At 39.9% G+C, this 12,402-nt stretch overlaps 1 protein-coding gene across 2 annotated transcripts in view; it reads left to right on the top strand.

Annotated features, from left to right (window-relative positions):
• Nucleotides 1–549: 549 nt before the first annotated feature.
• Nucleotides 550–12,402, top strand: part of phf14 (PHD finger protein 14) — an 88,897-nt gene continuing 77,044 nt past the window's right edge. For both annotated transcript variants that reach the window (XM_062436280.1, XM_062436281.1), the window contains exons 1-4: nucleotides 550–628; nucleotides 3,160–3,270; nucleotides 4,518–5,338; nucleotides 6,868–7,000. In XM_062436280.1, the coding sequence (XP_062292264.1) occupies nucleotide 628; nucleotides 3,160–3,270; nucleotides 4,518–5,338; nucleotides 6,868–7,000 (1,066 nt within the window). In that variant the 5' untranslated portion in view covers nucleotides 550–627. The remainder of the gene's footprint in view (nucleotides 629–3,159; nucleotides 3,271–4,517; nucleotides 5,339–6,867; nucleotides 7,001–12,402) is intronic.

The following is a 12,402-nucleotide window of genomic DNA, read 5'->3' as shown; positions in this document are numbered from 1 at the left end:
CGTCATGTACAATGTATTCGTGCTTTTTAGTCTAAATCATAACTCAGCTGTAATGAATCTCCACATTTATATATCTTTCAATGTTTTCACATTTTGGGAAGAAGTACATTTTTGTTTCATTCTGTTCAACACTGACCAAATATGTTGTCTGTAGGTCGTCTGTAGCATGTCACTCCTCTCCATGTTTTTATAAATGACAATAAATGATCCTTAATCTTGCACTTTTGTGATCTCTGACAGGTATTACATGCTCTTACAATTTTTGATGTCTTCGGAGAGCGGGGTCAGGTGATATATAAGTATATAACTCAGTTTTAATGTCTTTTTTCATTGTTTTTATTGTGTTTCTTTGCAGTTCTTTGTAATTTGCTGACTAATACCATTCTGGGTTCAGAATATATGTAATATTTAATTTGATAAAAATCAAATTGTACCTTTATTGATCTATAATGCTTTTTAAAAAACATAATTTTTATCAAACGTAACCATCCTGTATCTTCATCTTCAACTGTCCCCATGGCAACAACATCCAGTCGTCACTACGTCACGGCTGTGTTTTCCATTGTCTACAGAACATGCTGCTAACAGGAGCTCTGCCTTCTTCTTTGTAGTAAACAACAACTACAAAGTGAGTGCTGCTTTCCACCATGTCACGTTTGTCTGCGAAAACCTACCATGATGTTTAGTTAAATTTACCGGAGCATCGGTTTAACCCGTTTTATTTGCAGAACCAAACTGCTGCTAATTAGCTGCTAGCCGGCTAAGCTAGCCCAGCTATGCTTTGTGACTGGCCTTGGCTAATAATGCTAATGCAGCTTTGTTTTCCTCGCTGTTTGGCGTTTTTCGTTCTCGGTGTGGTGTTGTCAGTGGAGGTGGAATCATGTTCTCCAGCGTTTATTCCCTTCGTGTGACTGTGTGCTGCGTGCTAAAGACGCTGCATTGTTAAACGAGAATGAAACGTTAACCGTTGCTAATGCTAGCCAGTCTCAGGTTAGCCTACGTTACCTGTGTCGCAATAAATATGTCAATGAGGTTGTTTTTGAATGAGTGTGAACGCTTAAGCTCAAGTTGAAATGCAATTTGACTTATAGTCAACAGAGCATGACTCGTTAAAGCAGTGTGAAGGCTGTACTGTACTAGCTGGTATCTACTCTCAGTTTCAATTGTGTGTTTTCTACAAGAAGCGACAGAACTTTACAAAATAAAACTCCAAACTTAACATGTTACTTTATAAAGCCAGCACAGAACTAACGTCAGGTTAGTACTGCTCAACATGTTCTGTAACTACTGTTAAAGTTACAATACGGTTCTGGCTGCAGACAAAGAGACTTTACTGTGATGCCAGTCTGCTCTTTTTTAATGACATTAATCACTTCTGGAATTGTAGACTGTTGGTGTTCTGCCGCTGTTTTACTGGCATGTGCCAATTCTCAACAGTATGTTCCACTGGCAGATGCCATTTCCTACCTGCAGACAGTGATTCTTACTAACATACACACCACTACTGATCATGATATGCTGCTGTTTACTGGCACGTGCCAATTATTAAGAGTACGTCACCAAGGTTCCACTGGCAGATGCCACTTCCTACCTGCAGACAGTGATTCTTACTAACATATATACCACTACTGATGATGAAATGATGCTGCTGCTTGCCCATGGTCCACTGACAGAAACTTGTGTTCACTGTTTGATGATGATGAAGTGCCATTCTTGTGCCAACTGTTTGTGGTATTTCACCTTAACTAGTGATGTGCTGCTGCTTTGTCCTGTACTAAAACCACTGACAGCTGCTACTCTAAATTATGCTGTAAAGTTAAAGTGGAAGGTAGTCAGTCCTTGTAACAAGCTGTCACTATACATTTCTCATCACTATGCTAGCAGGGTTAGCTCTAGCTGTGTGTGACTACCAGACAGCATAGCTGTGGTCATGGTCTGAGTAACTACATGTTTATGGTCATTATGTCGATATGCTTGTTAATAAAACAACAAAGAAGTACCAAACCGTTACAGTATCAGCCTGTAAGTCAGTAAAAATGGTGCCAATGCAGGTTTTTACGTGACAGATGGCAGCTGAACAGCATCAGGGCACCACTAATCAAAGTGTATAGCAGTAAGAATTAGCATACAGCACTAAAACAAGAGTAAAAAAGAGTGAAATGTGAAAAATACTCAACATTTGGTGGTTACAGGTGCTTCAAATGTCAGAGTTTGCTGTTTTTCTTTGTCTTATATGAATGTGCTCTTGGATGTTATTAATGTCATCTTTCATAGTGTTCTGATGTTTTATACACCAATGATGAATCAGTTCATGAAGAAAACAATCAGATAAATAGCTGCATGTATCAGTAAGAATTGTCATTATGTCAGTGAGGTGTGATTCATATGGAACAACATTAGTGACATACTATGGACCATTTATAAGTGACATACAGTATATCAGTAGAAAAGGCACCAGAAGAGCAGTGAGCCGATATTGTTGGTCAATATCAACCTATCACAGATACATTGGTATCAGCATATATCTGTCTTTTAATTTTTTAATGTTATATAGGCAGCATTTTCTGTGTATTTGATCCCTTTTCTTAACTCATATATAGATGTTTTTTGGTTGTTTTTTATTCATAGTTATTTATAATGATGAAATTCCCAGTGAAGTTTACTATTTAAGTGCACTGATGTCATTTTATACAGTTAAGTTTATTGTTCAACAGTAAAATATGATGGGCTGATAACCACATCTGAGGGATCATTACAAAAAATGAGTGTTTATGTATTCAGTATATATAATAATATCGGCCAATATATTAATATTGGATTTTTTTTTAATGTCCTAATATCTGCATCAGCATCGGCTCTAAAAATCCAGTATAGGTCAGGGTCTACACAGAATCCTCAGAAGTGATTTCTAGTGTTAATGAAGGTCCAGTATATTGATGTAGGTCTTCATAAATACTGCAGATCATCCTTATCCTACAGTTTAATCACAGTATTAAGTTGTTTTACCTTTGTGTGTGTGTGTGTGTGTGTGTGTGTGTGTGTGTGTGTGTGTCTGTTTAGAGTTTAGCTCCTCGCCTCATGTGTTTATCCTGCTACCCAGAGATCACAGCTGTCTCATGTTGTTTTCTTGTGTTTACCACGTGTTCTTTTTGTCGTCAGTGGACCGCGGTTTGAAGCGCCGGCAGGTGAAGCCGCTCGCCGCCTCCCTGTTAGACGCCTTGGATTACGACAGCTCAGATGACAGCGACTTTCAAGTGGGAGATGCTTCAGGTAAGCACACACCTGAACATATATACTTTTACATCTTCACTCTACACTAAAAGTTTATAGTTAATACGGATAATGTGCATCCAGACATGTAAAAGGCAATAAGTAATCCACCAAGGTGGTATTGGGTATATGGTCATGTGACTTCAGGCCAATCATTATCTCAGACAGGTAGGGAGGCAAGGAGAGTATCCAATAAATAAAATGGGTGACACCGTATTTGGTCCATGAACCAGAAAAATATTGTGTAAAGTCTTATTTGTATGCGAATATATATATATATATATACATACATACATACATAGATCAAAATACCCTCATTCACCCTCATAAATAAAGTAGAATGTATGGCAGAGCTGTTGTATCTGATTACATTATATGGATTATATTGCAAGGGTGTTCCTAATAAAATGCTCACTGCAGTGTTTTTTCCCCATTACATCAGCTCCACAGAGTGTTACCTATCAGCCATTAGTGACTGGTACAGTATTGAACATTTTGGAGGACTCGTCATACTGTTAAAGGAGAATTCAGCTTTATTTCTACTTGATGTATTTCTTGTAAATGTGGTCATTGTTGCTCTATGTGTCATGTTAACTGTACTCTCCAGCTCTATTATAGAGATTCCAGCCATTCGCAAAAGGACATTTATTGCACATAGCAGCAGTGATCAGGGCGAGCTGCTGAGCCTCCTGCAGCTTTCCAGATAAACCTGATTTTTACATTAATCATGTCAAACAATTGTTAGTTTGAAAGAAGGTAAACATAGGATCTCACCAGCTGTAGCAGCTGTTATGGTTAACTGCACATTCATTCACATTCCCACTTTTCATAAATGTTGTTCTACCAGCTGCTGAGTCACTGGCAGCTCCTGTACACTCAGACCTGTGTTTGTCCAACATTATAAAAAAGGGGGTAGTACCAGTTCCATCTGTGCTGACATCACAGGTGGGGGTAAAGCAGTGGTTAACAAACCCCCATCTGGTTCAATATTACAGTAATCTGTATAGCTGAGTTCATTTATATCTTAACCCCTGTTCTCTGGTAACACTCTGAGAAAGGAAGAAATAGTAGTCACACCTTAAAAAATGTATCATTATTTAAGTTTGATGTTAAACTCTGCATTGTGTACACTGCACTCTCTATAGATATTTGTGCAGTAACCCATGGCAACAAGAGTACATTTACACCATGGAGTTGTACAGAATCTTAAGTTCACCCTGGTGACTTGTGGTTTTGTGTTGGAACAGGATCAGACGGCACAGGGAACGGCAGTGATGAAGAAGGGTCTAAAGCGAGCGCGGCGGGTTCAGAGAGCGACTCGGACAACGCCGCCTCTGCAGACGACGGCATAGATGAGGAAGAGGCCAAAGACCTGGCTGCTGAGGACAACCTGACAGAAGATGAAGAGAAGAACAAACAGCAGCCCTCCTCAGACAGCTCCACCAAAGACGCCCCAGCCGTCACCCCGTCCAAAAGCCGACGCAAGAGCAAGAAGACGTCCGAGCCCGCTGCAGCTGCTGGCAGTGGGTCTGCTGACACTGCTGCCTCCGGGTCTGGGTCCGGATCTGGGCCCGTGTCTGGATCTGGATCTGGGTCCGGGTCCGGCAGCGTGAACACTGAGGAGTCACAGGCCGAGCCCAAGAAATGGAATTTCCGCAGGAACCGCCCCCTGCTGGACTTCACCACCATGGAGGAGCTGAACGAGATGGACGACTACGACAGCGAGGACGATAACGACTGGAGGCCCACAGCAGGGAAGAAGAAGAGTAAGACTGCCACCCAGAAAGGAGGCACAGAGGAAGAGGAGGGAGGCAGCGCGAGTGACGACGACGACGATGACGATAACGACGACGACGATGACGACGACGATGATGATGATGATGACGACGACGACGACGATGAGGACGATGACAAGGAAGACGGCGACGACAACAACAACAACAACCACAACAACAGCAGCAGTGACACTGACAAAGAGGTGAAGAAGCCCAAGAAGAAAGCCAAGAGTAGCAGCACGTTTGATGAAGAGCTGACTAACGACAGCATGTCTCAGGGAAAAGGCAACGAGGTGAGTGCAGCTCTCATCTCACCAGGCCACATTTCAAATCCAGCTGACATTAAGTTGCATGTTTCAGTTGCAGTTTCATCTGAAACTGAGAACAGGACAATTTTAGTATTTTATTTATCATTACATTTGTGATAATGATTTATGGATTACAACATTTTAGCTATGCATTTTATAACTTAATTGTATAACTTAAAGTAATAACTTGTAGAGCCCGACCGATATATCGGTCAACCGATATTATTGGCCGATATTGGCCTGTCATAGATATATCGGTACCAGTGTTTATTCCATCCAATATGTGCAGATATTTTTTATATATATATATATATATATATATATATATATATAGGCCACATTTTATATATATTTTATCCTTTTTCCTAACTCAAGTTTAGTATATATACATATTAAATTCCCTGTGTAATTTACTGTTTCAGTGCACTGATGTCATTTAAATTAAGTTTATTCTTAAACTGTTACCTATCATGGCCGCTATTACGTATCTTTTTCACAAGTGTCGGATAACCACATTTTTAAAAAAGTGTGTTTTTGTGCATATCCTGTATATAGAAGATTATTGGCCAATTTATCTGTATTGGAATTCTTTTACTCCCTAATATCGGTGTCGGCATCAGCCCCAAAAATCCAATATCGTTCAGGCCCTGTTTATTACTGATACAGTCAGGTGTTTACATGGGGTGTTTTATTTTGAAAACCTGCCAGAAGCTCTATGGTGTTTCTGTTTCTGATTTGCTGCCTGTCTCGATCTACTCTGCAGCTTGACGCGGCTTTGACGCTGCTTCTGTCAAAAGTAGACTAGATTTGTTTATTGGAGCGGACTCTTCTGGTGGGATCATAAACACTGACTAGAGTAGCCATGATCAGCTCTGGTGGCCATGTCATAACCAGAATGCAGCAGAGCTGCTTCTGGTGGAATCAAGCCATATCACAGCTCTAAATTAGTTTACAGAGTAAGAACAAATTCAGGTAAGAACATACTGATGAATCCTGAACTTATGCTTCAAAGGTTTGTGCAGTTCTAGCACAGGTTTGTTTATATGACCATTGAGTGCCAGCCAGACAGCAGGCTGAGACCCTGAACTGCAGCCCACATTAGTGGTTCAGAGACCAGGAAACCAAGTTCTTACAATGAAACCAGCACAGCAAACAAAAAACCTGTTTAAGTTGTAAGACAGTGTTTTTAGGAAGTTTGGGAAGTTTACAGAAACTTTTTGATATCTTCTCCACAGTTTATTTTGAATGTGTTAGTGGTTACTTTAGATATTTGGCCTGCTGCAACACTTCATAATACCAAACAACAATATGAGTCACAAAGTCAGCATATAATCCAATGAGAGGTTTAGATGGTATCGCAGTGATTCCAGGAGAAATAATCCACTTAGCATAGCGTCCATCAACATTGTATGTGGGATTTGCCAGCTGCCAGTCACTGGATCTGTGCTCACTATAGAGGAAGGAAGCATTGATAAGTGGCTTTACGGTTTGCTCTGTTTCCTGATTTTCCCCAGGACGCCTTGCTGGACCGCTCCCAGGCCTGGAGCACCCAGCACATCCTCATCTGCTGCGTCTGTCTGGGAGACAACAGCGAGGACGCAGACGAGATCATCCAGTGCGACAATTGCGGGGTGACCGTGCACGAAGGTAAGCCGCACATCACTGTTGATATAGAGCCAAAAAAATAAAAGTCAAGCCTCAAATCAGGCAGTAGTCCAGCTATTTGTTAGATTACTTCATAGAATTATATACTTTGGAAGCACTCTTAAATCCTGAGTCCAACAAAAGCAACAAAAAAGTCAAATTAACTTTGATCTCAACCAACTTTCCTCAAAGTACATTAATACTTCAGGGACTTTTGTTCTCTTGAAGTTGGCTTGTCAGGCAACTTTTACTCCCAGGCTGTGTATCACTGCCAACAAACTCTACCAGATAACACTCATTTTCTACTCTTTATATATTTAATGTGACGTTTAATTCTGTACTAGCGGAAAAAAAGCCTTTTATTGTAGGATAGTAGTAAGACTGATTTTGTCTGATTAACAGTGCAAAATCTTAAATTGTCCCTTCACTAAACTTTCTACTTTCAGTAGATGAATTTGAGAATAAACTATTTTACACAATCCATTGATCCTGGTCCCATTTTCTCGGTTTATGGTTTTCTCGATTGATTTTCTATTTTCAGATAAAATCCAGTAATAAAGTGTTCAGAATGTGTTTTTTAAATTTGTGAAGTAAAAAAAAGCAGGGTGTTAACATTCAAAAGACTTCCTGAAATCTTTACTTGACTTTACTTAAACTTACTTGACTTTAGTTTACTTGACTTTAATTTACTTGACCTGATTTTATTTTGACTTGACTTTGTTATATACACAATAACAAAATAAGAACAGACAAATCAGTGTGAAAGGGTGTTTGTGAAATCTTCAATATAAATATTTCTTCAATATATTTAACAGTTTTTTGGATATTTTAAATTGTATTTTGAGAACATTTAAATCACTATATAAAATTGATTTTTTTGTTCTTATTGTTATTCAGGGACAGGAAACTCATTTACAAAGACAGACTGTGACAGTGATACTTTAGCTGATAAGCATTTCCTCTTCTCTAAGACTAACTTTTAGTACATGACCCTCAGCTGCTTTCTAACTCTCTGTGTACACTGTTAGAAAGGTCATATATGTTTCATATTATATCCGCCATGCTGCTGCATACTGTGTAGACACAGTGTTATTTGAATGACAACAGGGAGGACATTTATAAGGAGGAACTATTATCTATGAATTGATTTCCCTCTCCGTCTCATCTTGTAGAATCTTGTGTTTTATTATGACATCAGGAATTGTGCAGCAGGGGTTGAGGAGGGAATAAACTTCCTGTTTCAGCTTTATCAGCTGAGTGCGTCTCGACCGGCTGGAAACAAAATCAATGAGTGTGCAAGTCATCTCTTTTAAATCGGAGCTCTCCCAGGCATCTATAGTTAAGGCTGACCACGCAGGGCGGATCAATGTGACACCACTAATTTTCAATCAGCTCGTTTATTAATTTATTTCCACTGTTGCATTATTTTAAAGGCAGCAAACGAACAAGGCGAGACAATAATAATACTCAGGAGGAAGAGCGACTCGTCCATTAATAGGAAGATCGGCGGTTCAATTCCCGACTCCTGCAGTCCACATGTTGAAGTGTCCTTGGGCAAGATACTGAACCCTGAACCTTGGTCTCATGGCCCAGATACACTTCCATTGTATTAAATGTATCAATCCATACTAGATCTGAGATACACTTGAGACTTGATGTGAGAAACTTAGTGACATCTGTGAAGTGTTGTGTGCTATAAGCTTTATTTTGCCAGTTATCACCAAATAACCCAACAATGTTCTAGCTATATGGTTGATTTGGTGTTATCAAGCTAGCCTCTATGCAATATAGTTTTATTAGACTAGTAGAATAATGTTGCACCTGTGTGACTGGAAAACAGGAGAACCGCTGCTGGGACGCTGCTGAGACATGGCAGCGATCAGCTGACGGACCCTGTGGAAATTGGGCTTGAGTCTTTCATTAACTTGCTTAGCTTTGATAATAGAGAGTGAAGATAGATGTAAATAAATAGCAGAGGTCACAATACATTTGTATACCATCCTAGCATATAAACATGCTAAGGCTAAACAGGCTAAGGCTATAGCTCTGAGTTGGCAACATTTTACTATAAAATAGTTATGAACAAATGAAATAGGGCTTATTTTGGTTGAAGTACGTATGTTTTAGCATTAAATTCCATTTTCCCAATCCTCTAACATCTTTTAACTACATAACCTTGGGGCATCCATGGTAGGGGGTTTGATTATTAAAAACACAAAACAATCATAGCTGATGCTCTGGGCTTGCTCATCTTAAGCCTCCGGTTCAAACATTTCCCTACTTAATAAAAAAAACATAACACCAACATATCCCAGCTACACCACAGCGGGAGAGATAATGAGCCAGAGTGAAGACGAGGCTACATTAGAATGAAGGCTGTGAACATCATCGTCATCATCATGATCATCATGTCCAAAGGCTGCATTTGGTGAATGTGCTTGTGCTCGTGTAGAGGACAGGAGGAGGCCATCAGAGCAACTGTGTTTTCCCACAGAACAAATATACTTCTGTTTTATTAAATATATCAATCTGCACTGAATCTGAGACTTTCTGTTGCATAGTGAAGTATAATCTGAGTAGGAAGCTGCTTGTATATCCTGCTGTATATGTATTTTCAACTTATTAACTGTATCAATGAATCAATAAATACAGTTGATTTCTTCCCGTGGAGCTGACATGTAAACTCTTTAGGTTTAGTAAGTTTCTGCTGTCAGTCAGCCCGGTGAAGACAGTTTGGCTGTTGCCGTGACATCACCGGCACTCCCCAGTGTTTAAGCCAGGCTTGCAATACACTAGAGGAAACTCTAGACAAAAGAATCAGAACATGGATAATGAAATAAATTAGCATATTATTGGCAGGCGTGACAACAAAGTTTGATGTGAACATAAGTACATTCATGGATCGGAGTCCTGAAAAGTCTGTTTGACTAACATTGGCTGAATGTTGTTGTTTTCAGATGGTCATTGTCCTGTGTTTCTTGCATTGCTGTCACTGTACCAATCCAAAAGAAACTCTACACTGTTCATATCAAGCTTTGTAGTTGGTTATTATTTCCAGCTGTGACATGTCAGAATGTCTGCTGTTAAAAAAACATCCTGTGTTGCTCTGGACCAGAGGGTGATAGTCAGATGTTTACAGGTTCACTGACATGAAATAAATCATTGTTCCTATCATTCCTCTCTCTCATGTTTATAGCTGTGAGCCACAGAGTGCTGCTGCTCATCAGCATCATGGTGTATGTCTGAGAAGTAGTCTGACTCCAGTGCTGACACACTAGTCTTTGTGACACATCTGAGATAGTGATACCAGGGCCTGAAATTCATTTTTCAAAATTGGAGGGAATTCACCCCTTAAATGTATCACATAGGGGGGTTTTACTTTGTGGAGGGGGGTACAGGCCTTACTTTGTCCTATTCTCACCTCAGATTGCATTTTGTCCCTGTCCTTCAACTTAACTTGAACTATATCATATAGTTGAGAATACCTTAAGTTGGAGGAGAGTGACTGCAATGTTAGTATTAGCATCATGTTCTTTGTTGAATCTGCTTCGCACTTTCTCTTCAGATCTGCTGTTTGAGAATCTTGAGCGGTAACTTGACATTTCATGTTTTGTAACACAGGCTGGTAAAAGGTGCAGCACCATACATTTTACAAATGGAGCAGCTCATTTCAGCATTGTTAAGTTGAAGCCACGAATATAATCTGAGCCAGTTAGCCTGAAACTTCTCTTTGGACGGCTGCTTCACCTCAGTAACATTACCGTTAGCTATGTGAGGATCCTGACGAGTAACGCTGTTAATGTTGACATATCTGGTGCCTTCAAGTTAATATCATTGCAAGCTTGTCTGTATATGCTAGTAGCAAGAGATGCTGCAGCAGTAGAGGGGGCTCGTAGCCTTGTACAGAGCAGGAGAGAGCGTGTTCCAGGTGTGTTGTCCAAGACAGAAGTCAGACCATCTGATACAGCATTTGTGGTCAGTTCTCCTGCATGCTGTACCAGTGCAAACATTGGCTGAACTTTAAAATACATTGCTGTAAATGTGTGCAGGAATGTCCCATTTTTGAAGTGCTAGTTTTGTGGGAATCAATTAAACTATATGCAATACCTGCAATCCCAAACTGAATTTCAGATTGTGACTACTGTTCATCTACAGCTACACTACTCCACATAAAACATTAATTTTATCCAGACACATATTATTTGAGTAGACTCATTATGAGCTCATTGTTTAGTCTGATCTCAGCATAAAAATGACTTGACAGCGCATAGAGAACAGTGGTGGCTTCATACACTGTTGGTGTGTGTTAGTCTTTACACTCTACCTCATATCACAATGATCCTTATGATCCAGAACTTACAGGTGCTGTTATATAAGTTCACCTTTCATTGTTTTACCTCCTGACATAGTTGACATATGACTTATGTAATCTAGCCATATTGATGTTATGATGGCTATAGACCTGATATTTAGCTATTGTGCTCTGGTGGTCCCATCTATATGTCTATGGACAACTTTTGTACATATGTGTATATATACATAACATTATCATTATATATTTTTTGATCTATTTAAGATGGCGACTATACATTTTTGTCTTAGTCTGAAGAAGAGCAGTGTGCGCCCAACATCACTGTTGGTATCTCATTAAAACTACATCTGCATAGGGAGCTTTTACGTGTAAGCCCTGTAATGATTTACAGTTAAGAGACATTCATTGGGTGACATAATAAGTTAACATGTTCACACATGCTTATAATAACATGTAATGAGACACACACACTCACAGTTTGCCTTTCCTACAAACACAGTCCCTCTCACTGTCATTGGTTGAAGTGTATCAGAGCTTCGCCTCGGAGTAGCCAACACCTTCAAGCTGGCTGGACTCATTCCATAATATCAGACAGTCTAACACACACACACACACACACACACACACACACACACACACACACACACACACACACACACTGACACACATGCACGCACACACACACACGCCCACACAGACGTGACGGGTGAGAACAGTCCTAATCACCAATTCTCCATAGGCAGACACAAGATATTAGGAGCAGGTCTTTAATTTATCTTGTTCGTTTGGTCGGTTGATATTTTCTTCCTCTGAGACAGGTTTAATCTCCATGAGGAGACACAGAAGGGAGAGTGAGTGGCTCGCAGTGTAGACTTGAGAGAGAGAGAGGAGGCAGCGGCAGCACTTGTGGCCAGTTCTTATCTTTTTCTCCAAGGACATAGATGCTGTTCCTTTTTTTCCCAAGGCAGTAAAATATGGAACTTAATTCTATCAATAAGTTTGCCATTCCTGGGTACTTGTGCTCAAACTGGATAGATCTATTGTCCTATTGGAGGTTTAATTCAAACCTCAGCTATTTTTTTGTCATGATATA

The sequence above is a fragment of the Scomber scombrus genome, chromosome 16 (genome assembly GCF_963691925.1).
Source record: "Scomber scombrus chromosome 16, fScoSco1.1, whole genome shotgun sequence".
NCBI lineage: Eukaryota > Metazoa > Chordata > Actinopteri > Scombriformes > Scombridae > Scomber > Scomber scombrus.
The sequence above is the reverse complement of the archived record's forward strand: the minus strand, read 5'-3'. Positions and strand labels throughout refer to the sequence as shown.